The sequence below is a fragment of the Oenanthe melanoleuca genome, chromosome 7 (genome assembly GCF_029582105.1).
Source record: "Oenanthe melanoleuca isolate GR-GAL-2019-014 chromosome 7, OMel1.0, whole genome shotgun sequence".
Lineage (NCBI taxonomy): Eukaryota > Metazoa > Chordata > Aves > Passeriformes > Muscicapidae > Oenanthe > Oenanthe melanoleuca.
Window position 1 is genome coordinate 4,821,442 of NC_079341.1, and position 15,263 is coordinate 4,836,704.

The 15,263-nt window shown below is 38.1% G+C and overlaps 1 protein-coding gene across 8 annotated transcripts in view; it reads left to right on the plus strand.

The window, feature by feature from the left end:
• The window catches only part of KANSL1L (KAT8 regulatory NSL complex subunit 1 like), a 59,979-nt gene that overhangs the window by 7,858 nt on the left and 36,858 nt on the right, over positions 1 to 15,263 (plus strand). For 6 of the 8 annotated variants that reach the window (XR_008840913.1, XM_056495902.1, XM_056495909.1 and 3 more), the window contains exon 3: positions 13,730 to 13,871. Coding sequence is in view for 7 of the 8 variants with exons in the window: in XM_056495902.1 (XP_056351877.1) it covers positions 13,730 to 13,871 (142 nt within the window). In the remaining variant the exon portion in view is untranslated. The remainder of the gene's footprint in view (positions 1 to 13,729; positions 13,872 to 15,263) is intronic. The other 2 variants (XM_056495904.1, XM_056495903.1) reach the window with 1 other exon arrangement.

Consider the following 15,263-nt stretch of genomic DNA (forward strand, 5'->3'; position numbering starts at 1 on the left):
AGAGCCAGAGGGAGATTCATATAATTAACTAGTAGGGTCTTAAGTTGGCAGAAATCCTGTCGATACAGATTACTGTGGCTTTGAAAATCAGTGGTGGGTAGGAGGAGATAGTAAAATTGCTTTCTGATGATGGTACAACCTATTTTCTTTTCCTTTTTTTTGACTCTACCTTGGTACACTGTTAACACAACCTCTTCAGTCAAGAAATTTTAGAAAGCAGTGAAAAGACAGCTGTTTTCCTCTTCCTAAAGCTAGAGAGACGAGCATGTCTTAAGGTTTGTTGGGATATAATAGTCAGGACTGTGATACACAGGAGAGATGCACACAAATGCAGCATCTTGGTAGGAGCTTCATGACACCCGCATTTTCATGGGCTCTTACAGATAGTCAGGGCAGGGTTTGTGTTTGCTCATCTTTCCTTATACCCTCTGTTATTAGAGAGTGTCTAAAAAAAAATAAATTAAAAAATACTTAACAACAGTTACTTCCTATTCTGCTTCCTGAAAAGCATAATGCTCAGAAGAAATGAAGTAAGCTTCTGAAATTGGAAGAACCTTGCCATGTTTACATGTTTACAGCTTCAGTCCAGCAAGGCTGCATCAAATCTCTACTGTGTTCTTCTAAGCTCTGTAGGTCTGAAAAACACAGGAAAAAAGATTTTAATTTTCTTTTACTTATTGTCAGAATGGTAAATATTGGGCTGAAGTCCAGACAAAGCATAATGACTTGCCAGTTAAGTTAGGAACACCTTAAATATTTGAGTTTGCAAAGTAATTATTCTTTTGAAGTATTTTAATAAAAAGCATCATTTGGGCTCTCCCCAGCATAGGAGAATCCACATTCTTCTTCTACCTGATATACTTGAACTTCTGAGTAGCTCTGCCTCTAGGATTCTTATCTTGGGATTACATGAACTGAAAAAGAAAACTCTTCAGAAATTCTTGGAGAGTAGTGGATAATGTAAAACTTGGACCAAAGTTCCATGGTTTTAATTTTTCTTCCTGCCAGGACACTTGAATTTCTAACTTTCATTGCCAGTCTTTTACATTTATTCCTTCTTGTGGCTTTTGGTAGTTATCTTTCCACTTAAGGCTTATTCAGTTTACTTTCTTGCACTGATGAAAAAATCCAGAGAGGATTATTAAGTTCAAACCCATCACCTTTGGCTCAGGAAATCCCCAAGCTGCTAGCGTTGGCAGCTGAGGGAATGTTTGGGAGAAGTGCTGCTCCCTCCATGCCTGCACTGTTCTAACATTGTTATCTGGCTATTGCTAAGAGGCAGAACTGGGTAAGATGATCTGCAGTCTGACTCAGTGTGGCCCTTTATTTTGGGTTGTTTATTCTTCTCCCTTTTTTATGCTCTTACTGGTGAGCCGTTGTTCAGCAGCAGTGGCCTTGCTACATTGGCAGGGAAAGAATCACTGGCGTTTGAGGTGTGCTGCTGGGCCAGAAGCTCAGAGTTAAAAGTACTGCCTGATTTAAGCAAAAGACTTGTCTGTGTGCCTAGGCTGAGGCAATGCTTGAATTACCACTGCAATGAGGACAGGCTGTCTCTTATATGAGTTTATCATTATCTTCAGCTCAGAATGTTTTTCTTCATTTCTCCAACCTTCCTAATATTTGCCTTTGTGGCTAAAATGCTGCCCTTTTTCTTCTAGGTAACAAAGGTAAATCAGTTATTTACCAGTTCAGCTGGTGAGATTTGCTGTTTCCTGAGCCTTGCTCTTTAAGGCCTCTGGATTGCATGTCATCTGGACAAAAGAAACAAAGTTAATATCTATTTTTATTTCTGCTGAGTGGATTTACATGCTTTGAATTGCCTTTCTCTCCTTGGGAATTGGCTGTAAGTGCTTTTCAGAAGCAATGGGATCATGTAGGTGAGACAATATTCATTTCCTCACTTGTGTGGAAATTTTTACTTTTCATTGTGAGGGCTTTTGCTCTGAATTCCTCTGTGATATTCTTCATAATACTTAACTGTAGATACTATAAGGTTCAAGTAATGTAAAGATGAATGGAAAGAATGTTTTGGTTTTGCCCACATCTCAGTATACTGATTGCATTTAACTTGAGGGTATAATCACGCTGGTGACTGATCCTTGTGAATCTGGTGGTTTTCATTCTTTTTGTGGGGGGAGGAGGTGTCCATCCAATGTGCAAGGCAGGGAGGAACCTGCAGTTACCATGTCCTACTACCTGAGAGCAGTCTGTTTCCCATCAGGAGGGAGAAGTTGATTCCAGCTCCAATTCCTCATGCTGCATAAAAACCCTGGAGTTATTTTTAGCGTTCTGAACCTGTTCATTCTCATTATCCTGAAAAGAATTCTTCCCAATGAGTATTGACATAAGCTCTTCTGAGCTGTATCTCAGTGCTTTGTGGCTCAAGTAAGATTGTCTTTATCCATCTATTTCAATACCTTTGTTGTTTAGTTGCAAATAGCTGTTGTAAGATATTTAAACCATTGTTCCTGCATTGCATAGATTATGTCCTCAATACAAGAAAGATCCTTGGTCTGCTGGTGAAGGTAATTCACAGTACTTACCAAAATTCTCTAGTTGCCAGAGTAATTGGAAAGGCTCATTTCATTTCAAGAGCTTAATCAAAACATATTATATTCTTTTGAGTATCTACTAAAAAGAAATATGCAAAACCAGTTGTCTGTCTTAAGACCTTTGTAATTTTGCTGCTATTGTCAGCTCATGAATGTCTTTAACCTGTCAGTTTTCATAGCACCACATTTCCAGCAGTAATTTTTAGTGTATTTTAGTACGTTCCGTCCTTTGGGCATAGGAAATTCCCCTACCCAGGGATGTGGTAGTCCTTCTCTGTAGTTTCTCAAAGGCAGCTTTTAGGTGCTGCTCTCTGACTTGCTGTTAGGTGTTAAAAACCAGAGCAGACAGAGTGCCCAAGGACAGCAACACAAAGCTGACCATGAGTAATTCCTTTAGGGATTCATAACTAACACTTGATATGCAACATAGACAACATTTCGCCAGCTGAATTTGCTTGGAACTTGTTGGTCTTTGTGGTTCATGAAGATGAAAACTTTTACATAGAAACAGTCATAGATTTCAAACAAAGTGAATTGGATGATGATGTGAGCTCAAAAGTTTTTCAAGAGCACAGCTCCACTGTGGGAGCACTGCTAGGCCAGCTCCACATTCTTATTGATGTATTTTGTGTCTATTGCTGGTGTAGTAGGAAATACAATGTACTTCAAAGAACTCTGATGTTCAGGTGCTCATTTGGGAAACTTTTAAAGTTACAGAGTGCAAGTTTTTCTTCTGTGTGCACTGCATTTGTGATTTTCCAGAATCAAAGATTCACTGTGGTTCTTTGAAGCAACAGCTGCTCACTCCATCAAACAGTAACACATGTGTCTAATCAATTAGACAGAAAAACTGCTTGCAATAGATTTTTCTGCAAAACAAGTAGCTTTTTCTACTCATGACAAGTCCTGTGCCTTGTTTTCCCAGTTCTGCTTTCCCTGTCCAAATGCAATCCTTTTGCATCGTTTGGTGGGATTTTCCCTCTGAAATGTTTTCATTTTCCTCTGGCTTCTGAAAGACATGTTTTACTGATTATCCTCCACCAACCTCAAGCCTGACGAAGACACACTGCTATGTTTTTCCATGCCCACAGGGTTTGTTGTGCCTGGAAACCTTTATAATGAATGTGAAGAGATAGTAAATACTTCTTTTTTTTATTTTTTTATTTTTTTTCCCCTTAGATTGCTAGTTGAAAAGAGAAGATGGAAAATCTGCTTTTAGTAGAAACATGTGATGGGGAGGGGAGAAATAAGGCAGAGAAAATACAGGAAGAAAGAAAACATTATGACTAGTATCTCCAGATCTAATCTGTTTGTTCTGGATTATTTTCCATTTTTTCCTAGCATTTTTTCTTGTGGCTAACTGAGCAACATCACTGCAGTTCTGCAGGCCTGGCTATACACAGCACTGCTTAAGGGATAGGGTTTATTGCAACTCTTTGAGACACATATATAAGAGAGGCTGTTTGTTTTTGCAAGGTCAGGTCATAATTTTCCACACTGAGCTGTAATTGCACTTCATACCTGATATGAGAACTGAATTATGAGTTTGGGAAGGGGAGGAAGAGAGTCTGCCAGGACAAAATCCTGCTCTTAGGCACAAACCCCCACTTGTTTCCTGGTTTTAAGACCATTTAATTTATAAGTCCAGGAAATGTCTTATTTGCATAGAAGATTAATATGAAGGCTCTTGAATAAATATAAATTCATTGGTTCAAATAATATGCTGATTTAAGAACGTCTTACATGTTGCTTTTTCAAGAATTCCATTTTCTCAATTCTTGGCTCCTATCACTAGGATGTTAGAGGAGAATGAAAGAAAGGATAGCTTTACATTACCTTCTGTTTTAACTCTAAGGATACATGTATTATTTCAGAATATATTTAACCTCACTTAGTTGTGTTTCCATAAGATGAATTTATAACTTCTTTAGGGTCCCACATGCGTTTACTATTTTGCTTTAGAGATCTCATGTGCAGCAATAAAAACTTGCTGTTGAGCAAAACTTTGTTCCCACAATACCAGAGTAATGCTCTTTTGTGAGTGGGGATCCTGATTTCTAACCTGTAATTAGGTTAATTATTTTTGCAGCTACTGGGGGCAGACTGAAAGGTTTTAGTGAAAGGCAGAAGGTTTGACAGGTTTTAACCTGCATGGGAAACTTGGAGCTGGGAATCTCAAACCTTTTAAGTTAGATGGGTGTTGAATTCATATTAAATAAAAACTTGGCATTACTCTTCTTAATAACTTTTTAATACACAGTCAAGATAGTGTAGAATAGCAAATCTAATGAGCAGGCACATGTATGTGCATATATAACCTTGTATGTTTAATTAAATTGGAGATAAGAAGAAATTGATGTCAAGTGCTGATTAATCAATGTTTTATGGCTGGCTTTTTTCTTTCACTAAACTGTAGAATGTGTTTGTTTTAATTAAAAGTTTTGTTTATAAACAACAGTGAACTGTCTTTATAACTTCTTGTAAAGCAAGGGCAGTGTTATTTTGGTTATAGCTAACACTTATTTAGTGAGAATCTACTTCAAAGGGATACACCAAATGCCTTTGAAAATCAGCATATATGAGCCCTGGTACAGGAAATAATTTAAGTGCTTTCGTTTTCACATGAAGTAAAAAGTGTGCATAAAGACTTCCCAAAATAGGAATGCTCTCCTGTAACAGAGTTTCATTCATACTGCTAAATATGGGTTAGGAATGTGATGTTCGATGTTGGATTTAAATATATTGACCTGTGCTCTTTTTTTACTGAAACGACTGTAAATTATTTTATTTTCATCCACACATTTTGCCTAGCTCTTGTGAGTCAGAAGTTTTCTGTTGGGGAATTTAAATCCATTCAGTTTTCACTTAGCAAACTTCAGGTTACTGATTCTGGTGTTGGAAAAACAAATAAACCTGAAGGTCTTTGTTTGAATATATGTGTACTATACACTTTGTCGTTGATTTCCCCACCTACCACACCCCCTTCTGACTCTCCTGGCAGTCCTGGCTGGGACACTTTCGTGATTCTCTGTAGGGCTGCAACCTCTCCACTACCAAAAGCCTGCTGCTGATTTCCAGTGCATCTGGCATGAGCCTTCCAGGTTCAACTGTTAATCTGGTATCTCAAAATAGCTCAAAAAATATGGTTCTTACACATTTTACATTGGAATCTGATACTATATATGCATATATATATATGTGTGTATATATATATATATATATATACACACATACACATATATATATACTGACTTATGAGATGGAATTGGAGCTTACCCAGTGTTGAACTTTTCCTTGTAAGAATATAAATACAAATTTTGGAATAAACTTCAGTGGCTGGACAGCACTGATATGCTGCTTGTGTGTGCTGTCATAATGTTCTATTTGCACAAATCTTTAAAGGAGTGTGTTTTGTAAATTCTGCCTTATTTTATGTTGAGCATAGGCTACAGATGTAGCACTACTTGGTTTCTTTTTGAAGGGCAGTTGCGTAATACTGAGAGAGAATTTCTAGGCCTGTGTTCCTGGTGTTTTGTTGTTAATCTATTGATGTTGTGCCATTTCAAAGGCAAGAAAAGAAGCTCGTTTCTAGGCAGCCCTGCTGTTCTTGAAGTTTCTTTCTCTGCATTTTAGCACTGCCTGCTTCTCTCCTTCATGTTGGACTGATATACAGCATGTTGGAGTCCTGGAGCAGACAATAGAACCTTCAAAATTAATATTAAAATACTTGTAACAAAAGCTATTGGCAGAGACTCAATTTCCAGCATGCTTGGGGGTTTTTTTAATTTTATTAAGAGGAAATACTGCTGGTTGTTTACCTTTTGCAGGTTTTTTCCTTCTGGGCAGTTAATATTGTGCCTGACTCCACCTTCACTTACCCATTTGGCCTTTTATAATTAACTCAGCTCTAAAGAATTACATAAAAAATGTTGGAGGTGAAGAGCACCTACCATGTTGTGAAGCCAGCCATTAGAAAGATCCAACACTCTAACAGATCCTTTAAGAACCTGAGTTTTTAATATATTCTGTCCCCAAATTGAGTTAACAATTCAGTGCAAGTATAACAGTTCAGTTTCCAATATAAAACAGCAGCAGTATTGTGATCCTTTGGAGGAGCCCTTTAGCAGGCAGATACTCTCTGTGGCATCTCATCAGTTTGGAAGATGTGATTTCTCAGATGAGGGAGCATATATAGTGCACCAGTGAAATTCTTATGAATTCCTTCTAGGAATTCTATATTCTCCCTTGCTAGGGTATCTAAGCACTTTCCCTTTTCATATTTTCAGTTTTCTTCTAGAGTCTTTTTCTCTCTGAATATTGATTTTCCTTCTCTGTCTTTCCCCCTGTCCCTTCTTGTTTTGTGGAAGATTTAAAAATTTGATTTCTTTGCCGCTTAATATTTCCCCCCCACAGAATTTTCTCATCAAGAGAAAAATCACAGCCATAGTTGATAATTTCAGGTGTTATTGCATAAATTCCTCAGGCCTGATAGCAGAAATGTTCAGCTGGATACAGTTTTTTGGTTTGGGAAAATGTGTTACATGTACTGATATCAGCATGCATTATTGGATGAATTCTGAAAATACTAAATGGCCTTAGTGTGTCAGAGATGGTGGGACATGGGTGCCAGATGATATAATCAGCAGTTGCTGATGTCTGTAGATGATAGGGAGAACTATACCTCATGTTTTGGGAAGCTATGTAGTGTTTCAGAGGAAAATGTCTGCCAGGTAAAAATTCCTGTCAAACCCCAAAGGGGATAGCAACCTGGTAGGATCCAGAAGAATGACTGGCTACAGATCTTCACAGAGATTGTGAGCTAGTTTTGAGCATCAGAGAAATTCTCTTGACTGATTTTTTTTTTTAGAGTAGGAGTGAGGAACAGGAAGTGCATAGCTTGCTTTGGTGTTGGTTATTCCAAAACTGCAGCATATTGCTCCTGGATAACCTGAGCAAAGGCTCAGCATGAACTGCCACAGTAAACAGTGGGGTTTTTGTGTAATGTTGATGGGCCAAAATCATTACAGCTTGTTTAGAATGCATAGAAGAGATTGCATTCATAAAACAGCACACACTGGTTTTTTTTAGTTATGTAGTTATTAGGGGTTTAACAGTTAACTGATCCAGGGGAATTAATGCTTCAACAGCAACTGAAGTTAGTTCATTCTGAAAACAAACATTATATAGGTGTGCTGGAAGAACTAGTCCTTGAGAAAGCATTTACGGGTCATTTAATAGTTGGATGTATTTGTTCTGCTGTTACAAGTGTTGGAGGTTTTGGTTGAGAGTAGGCACACACTTATCTCATGACTAAAATCTAGATACAGTTATCTAAAATACAGGCATATCTGAATAATTTATTATTTGCTCTAATTTGAATATTTTATATTATATAATCTTCCAGTCTTTGTAGATAATATCTTGTTTACTTTCAGTGTCTGCAGAGAGAAGAAAAATGGAGGTGTTGAATTTCTCCACCATGTTGACCAGAGGTATCAGGAGCCCTAGGCCAACATCAGTGGCTTGCCAGAAAATACTTATATTCAGGACAGTTGCTTTTTGGGCTTTATCATGTGTAGTCAGAGAACTGAGTGTAGTGCTGGCGTATAAAATTAAGGAAAATTAGCTGAGGAAGTTCACAGCTTATCAGCTCCAGTCCTGGAGGGACTCCCATGTGGAGAATATTTTTGTACAACTTAGTGAGCTTCCCAAGAGAATTGGGGGGTAAGTGATTTTTTTTTTTCCCAGTGTTTCATGAAGTTCATGGTGAGTCATATGATGTCTGGATGGAACTTAAAGAGTGGAGAAACTTCTGATTTCTTACTACTTTTCAGTTTCCAGAGATGAGTCCTTCATAAAAACAATAAACTTCTGCCATTGTTTTCAGTGACTCCCGCTAAGGAGGGTGATCAGCTCTTTATCCTGAGGGTAAAAATCACTTTGTGGTTTATGAGCTGCTTCTTGCTCCCAAGTACTTCACTGCTATGTGATTTGCAATAGGCCTCTGTTAGCCCAGGAGTTCCCAGTGAGAGGAGATGAACCAACAGGGATGGTAGAGGTCACTTTAGGATTGTTTCATCTGAAAACTGTGTGCCAGAACAACGGGGAATAAACCAAAGGGAGCATCACCTAGCAGAAACAGCAAAATACCCAATGTTGAGGGACTGAGCAGAAATGTAAGGTGAGGGGGTATCAGGAACAACTGCCCTTTATATGTTTAATGAAGAATTTTGGAATTGGAGGGTGTTTTTTTCCACCCACACTGAGTGCCTTGGTCTCTGGCTTGTGTGCATTTAAGAGTGTTGTTACTTGAAAATGTTGGTGTTTTTAGAGCCTTTTGAAGGGTGTGCTGTGTTATGCATTGTCAAATGCTTTTTTGAGTTTTGGTGTGAGTCTGTTGCAAGCATGCTCCTTTCCTGTTTAGCAGGAATCATCCTGTCATTGTCCCTGCAGACATGTCATGGTTAAGGCATGCTACCTGCTCTCACTGCAGCTTATCAAGGTGGAAGGCTTTAGTTTGCTTTCAATTTTCAGCATATGAGAGAACTTGTGGAGAGTCTTGCCATGGTCACAGGGTTGCACACTGTAAAATACTTTTTCTGTGTTCATCATATCAGCTTTAACCAACCTTCCTAGATACTGTCAATCCCAGGTCCTGTGTGTTTTGTGCATTTTAAACACCACTGTGTTTCTCCATCATTTATGTACTGTTTTCAGGCTTATTGTTTTGTTTGCCTGTAGAAATAAAATATGCCTTTAAGGTTTAAATTCCACCTCTTCTTATCTCCTGTAACCAAAAAAAAAACCCAAACCCATGCACAAACCCCAAACAGCAGTGTATGTAGCACAGCAATTTTATCTTGGTTAGCAGCTCCCTTTTGCACTGAGATAGGTTGCCTACATTTGTTGTTTGGGATGAGCTAATCTTAGCTGTTGGGAAAACATAAATCTCACCCAAAATACAGTGGAGGCACTGGAAATACTGGGAGTCCTTTGTGTTCTGCAATGTTGGTTTGGTTATGTAGAAACATGGTTTGTTCCCAGTGTTTCTCTTTGAGGGAAGGTGAGAGTGCTAAGGGTTATGGCTAAAACTTCCTTCAGTTCCAGCAGCAGTACTGACTGTTGTAGCAGTACTTAGTGCTCTTTACTTGCCTCTTCAGTCTCAGCAGAAGCCAGTAGGTTTGATGAAATGCTTACCCTGCCTCTGCTGTGGTTTATGATCCCCAGCTGAACTCTTCTCCGTACTTTGGGATGTCCTAGTACAGCCTGCATGTCTGCTCCTAGCTATATTTGATCATAGTTTGTTTGCATTTGTGTCTGTGCTTGTGCCTTGCTTGTTCTGCTGCATTTGTTTACTTTCTTTTTCTTGTAGGTTGTGCAGGATTGACCTGCAGTCCAACCAAAACAGAAATGCAGACAGGTATTCCACATGGAGACAAGTTGCCTCTAATGCAATTCCAGCACGTTTTCCTAGGGCAATTTAAATGAGATATTTTATTGATATAAAGTCAGTATTGTTCTGTTCTCTTCCATTTCTAATAATCCTTGATGAATGTAGCAGGTCATCTGCAGGTTTAGAGTCATTGCAAGAGCAATAAGTTTATATGCAAATTTAATATTCCACTGTACTACAATATGAATGTGAGAAACTTTACTAGTATAACATGGTTTATACTGAGTTGCTAGCAGAAGAAAGGTTTTGGAATTCCTGTGGAGGATGCATGATCTTAGAGTCAAAAGCATGGAAACCAAGTAAAGATACTTTGTGAAAGGAGCACACAGGAAGTGGAACAGACAGAAACGTCTTTTTAGTTGTCTCATTCCCAACAGAAAACAAGAGCAGGAGCTTCTACTTTAGCACCTGCTTCTGACTTCTTCCTTCAGTGACAGGCCTGGTTATTTTTGTAACTGTGGTTGTGTTTTTGGTGTTTTTGGGGTTTTTTTGTCCTTCTCTGAAGCGACCTTGAAACAACTTCCTTTGCTGAGTGAATGTTAAGCTTTACTGTTTAGCATCCCAGGAACAGATTTACCCAGGTTTGGGTTTTGTTTCAAGGTTGGTTTGGGGTTTTTTTGTTGCAGAAATAGGTTGTCATTTGTCACTGGAGCAACCATACTACTTTGCATGCTTACTTTAGGAGTGTGAGGATAGCTCATAGTGATTTTATCTTCCCTAGGAGTTATAAGCTTTACTAAAAGATTTGTAGAGAAGTAGGCTTAGAGGAAAAGATGGTTAAAAATAATGCAAGATCAAACAAAGAGAAGTGACAGGGGTGGGAACAGAGTTCAGCAATGCTTCTTTTTCCTACCCTGTCTGCAACACATCAAAACTGGGAAAGAGATCTAGACTTGCTTCAGTCATGCAGCCCTAAAATTAAAATTAACCAGGAGCAACTCTCTAATCCATGCCACTGTGTGGCTGTCCAAGTCTTTGAGCAGGCACTGGGCATGGGGCACCCTGGGCTAACATGATGGAGAAGCTAAAATTGCTTCCTTTGCCCCGAGCATAAAATGTTTGTGCTTAGTTCAGTGGAAACCTTTCTTAGAGTGGAGCCTAAGGACATTCTTGCACAGTGTAATTAAATGCTGTTATTTTAATTATATAATAGAATTTAAAGCCTTAAGATATACTTGCATGGGGTTTTAGAATGAAGCAAAAATGTACTTAATATGTTTACCAGTGAATGCAGTTGATTCAAGATTAAATACTGTGTCTAAGGGGAAAAAAATACCGCCATTTTTGAAAAATAACTTGTGATGTAACTTTGTAGAGGATTCTTGTGTATGTGTAAGACAGCAATATACAGAGGTTACAACATTTAACATTCTTTCTGCTGTCAGCTGTGGTTCAGTATTGGTTGAGGATTCCCTTATGCCACACTGATTTCATGCAGTGTAGGTGCCATAAGACCAGTTCTGGCCCTTTCTATTCTTTTTCTTCTTTCCCAGCTGTGTACAGGACACCTTACTTTTCTTCTCATTTGCTTCCCACTCCTCAGTCTGTTTGAGGGTAGCTCACCTTTCTGACTGTTGCATCTAGTTTGGGAGATGTGATTTATTTCCATGTGGTTTATTTCCTTTCACCTCAGCTTTCTTTTTACAATGTCCTGGTTTGTGGGGTTTCATCCTTCATTTGTTCAATTGCATTTTGAGAAAGAAGCAGAAATAAACACATCAATGCTCCTGTTGGGTTTTTCTGAGTTATCCTCTTTATTCCTCTTCAGCTTTTTTTTTTTTTTTTTTTTTTTTTTTTGTTAAAATTATTAACTAAGGGATTTTTATAGACTCATTAAGCAGTTCTTAGGACTAGCTTTTTGCCAGACCAGGGTCCTGAGACAAGTCTTAACTATTCCAGCCACCACGCTTGTGTGAACACATTTAATTAAAATCTTGGAATTCAGATTCCCTCCCTTTCCCAGCAAAGTGTATTTTATGGCTTTCAGAAGCTCACACATGCAAAAGCTGTCTATCCCAGAGAAGTTCTTGTCAGGAAGACCTGGTTAAAGCATAAGTGATTGGGACTCTTTATTCTTTGCTGGTAATAATGGGAAGATGAAGAGAAATAAAAAGAGGTCAGAAAAATAGATTTACACAAGATGACTTCATATGCCTTTTTTTCATGGATAAAATTGCTAATAGAATATGTAATTTATGCAAGTAATTTATCATATATATTTATAGACTTCTTTGAGTTTCTTTTTGATAGTAATTCACATTGCTTCCTCATAGAATTTGTATTTAAATAGGATGTTTCAGTCGCCATAATTCCATATTTTCATTTTTTTCTGTGTACGAGAGAGTTTAAATTGGTGATAAATTATGTGGGAGGATAATTTATTTTAAAAGGGGAAAAGATTTTTGTATTTTAGAAGTGACCTACCGGAGACTGTCTCTATCCTTACTATTTATGATAGCTAAATTAATCTGAAAGTTCTGAAATTTTGAGTTATATTATGTTTTATAATATTAGCCTTGAAACTTCTAGGATGCTCAAATTTGATGATTTCCTACTCATGTCAGGACATGTCTAGCATCTTCTGCTGTGTTATCTTTCTTTGTTGTTGAGGTAGTTGACACAAAATTCTGCATGAAACAATTACACTTGTATTATATTCCTATGCCAGTTCATTGGCATCTTCTATTTCTTGTATCTTTAATAATACTTCAGTGCTGTTCATTGCCTGGAGAACAGGAGATCATGTGTTCTGCACGTGCAAAAGTTAGTGTCATCAATGATCTAGGTTTACTAATTATCTCAATAACTTCCCAAAAGCACTTCTTTTCTAGGAGTTTGATTTTTGTTTTTGCAGTTTTTGAAGTTAGCTGTGGCAAACTACTTGACAGCTTCATTGGGAAAAAAAACACCAGTTGCTTTCTGTAAATAAATGAACTCAGTTAATGGTAGGATAGTAGCAGAAGTTACATACTAAAATATTGCATTGTCTTGTCTGTGTTGCTTAAATTTATAGAATATTAAGATTGTTTGTTACATGGTATGGTTTCCTCATTCATTTGTTTAATATGTAGGTTGAGTAATGTTTGCTGATACCAGTGATGAATTTAGCATAATAAAATAAAGATGTTCACAATGTCAAGTGCCAGGAGGCATATTTTTTTTGTATTGCAAAAAGCATCTATATTAAACAGTAGTAAGAGTGATCTGACTAAACTAAACTGACACAGATATTTATAAAGCAGCTTGAGCAAAAGAAATTTAAACTACTTAGTTGGGTTTTTCTGGGCAGTGACGTGATATCTAGCTGGTCATTGCTGCATGATGTTTTATTAGATTCCAGTGTTAGCAAACAATATTTGTGAAAGCTTGTGGGAGGAAGTATGGTGTAAGAGTTTGGATTCTTCTGGTGGAGTTACTGGAATTCTTTACACATCTGTAATCAGCCTTAACTGATATAGTTTGGTGGTTAATCCAGCTCTGAGTTTTATAATCCAGAACAGAAAACTAGCTTAGTGTGGGAATAGCCAGCAAGCATGGATTGTACTGGTTTGGGCAAGTCCTGTTGCTACAGGAATAAGCTGATGTGAAACTGCATGGGTATAATCAGATATCTTCTGAAAGCAACTGAGATGCTTGCAACATAAGGCAGAGCAGCTGTCAAAAATGTTCTTGTGCAAATGTGGTTATCTTTATTTTTGGACTAACCAGCATTTTGTCTTCACAGCAGCTATACTTCTGAATGGAAGTGGCTTGCAGACAGAGCTAGAATTGGCAGCCGTTGGACATGGCTTCAAGCCCAGATTTCAGAACTAGAATACAAAATCCAACAACTAACTGACCTTCACAGGCAAATACGTGCCACCAAGGTATTGTCTGTAAGCTTGTAAATGGGCTTTTCAAATCATTTTTGGCAGTGTTACTTGTAATATTTATGTATTTGGTTCCTTTCCTGTTGCTGTTCTTTTTTTTTTTTTGCCCTAGACTTCTTGTGTCTGTGCAGGCTATCACCTGCAGAGTTTAATGGGAAAGACATCAGGAGCTAAAAACTTTTGTACCTTAAAGACACTAGTATAGGACTGTGATTTGGGATCTCCTACCTTTGTATACATTCTAGTGACTTTGTTAGGGCTTTCAGGGGCCCAGCACACAGTGCTGTATTTATCACTGGTTTTTCCCTGTGCAGGAGAGGTGAGATTGCCTTTTCAACTGGGATGGTTGGTTATGTGTTTTTGTGTTGCAGGCTTTCAGGGTGGGTTTTTTGTTACTTGCAGTGCATGTTTATTCTGAGGATTAGATGGTTAATGTTTGTACAGCACTTTGAACAGGTCAAAGATTAATAATTACTAAAATTCCAGTGTGTGTAATTCATGTACTAGTTTTTGTAAATTGAACTGCCTAGACAGTGGGAAAGTGACATTCCTAAAACATTAGTAATCTAGCTATCAGTTTAATGGGTTCCTCAGGTCATTCTCACATAGAAGAAGCCAAACCTGTGTGAGGTGGTGTGATAGTGAGGGGTTTTAGAGCAGGGCTCTTTGACTCTTCACCAGTGAGCCTCATGTAGGTTCTCTGGTGTGTGTTAGGGTCAGATAAGCACAACTGAGAGGAGTGAGAAGATGCTTCAGAGTTTATGTGGCTGAACATGAGACTTAGAGGGAGTTTAAAGAGAGAGGAAAATCACCTCAGAGAGCATCTCCCTCTGAACAAATAGAAAAAAAATTATTCCATCTCCTTTTGTCCTCAGAAACCTTCTTTTCATATCCAGCTGTCCCAGTGGGTGGAGAAATGGAGAGCCTTTGTTTAAGGGTCTGTTTAAGGAGGTTTTATATTTTGGTGAAGGGCAAGAATGCCCATGGTTTGGTGTCATCCTAAATACCAGATACATGCACACTCTTATACCCTGAAGCTCTCAGCCTTTATGATGTTGTAGGTCAGATGTGCTACAGAAGATTGAGAAATAAATATCAGAGAAATAAGAGGAAAAACATTGTTTTAGTCATGCATTTTCTTTAGGTGTTATGTTGGTTTGGAGCCAAGTCATCTTTCTGGTGGAGATTTGAAACTGAAGCTCTATGCCCATTTTACCAGCTGTGGTATTTAGTGTTTGGCATTGTGTTCTATAGTGAAAGCAGGCACCTATTTTCTTCAGATGGGATTTTTTTTGAGCACATGTTTATAGTACATCAGTGCAGCAGCTACAGGAGGATGTGGGCTGATAGAAGAGCTCTTTGTTTTCATTTAGTGGCTGCAAAGGAATT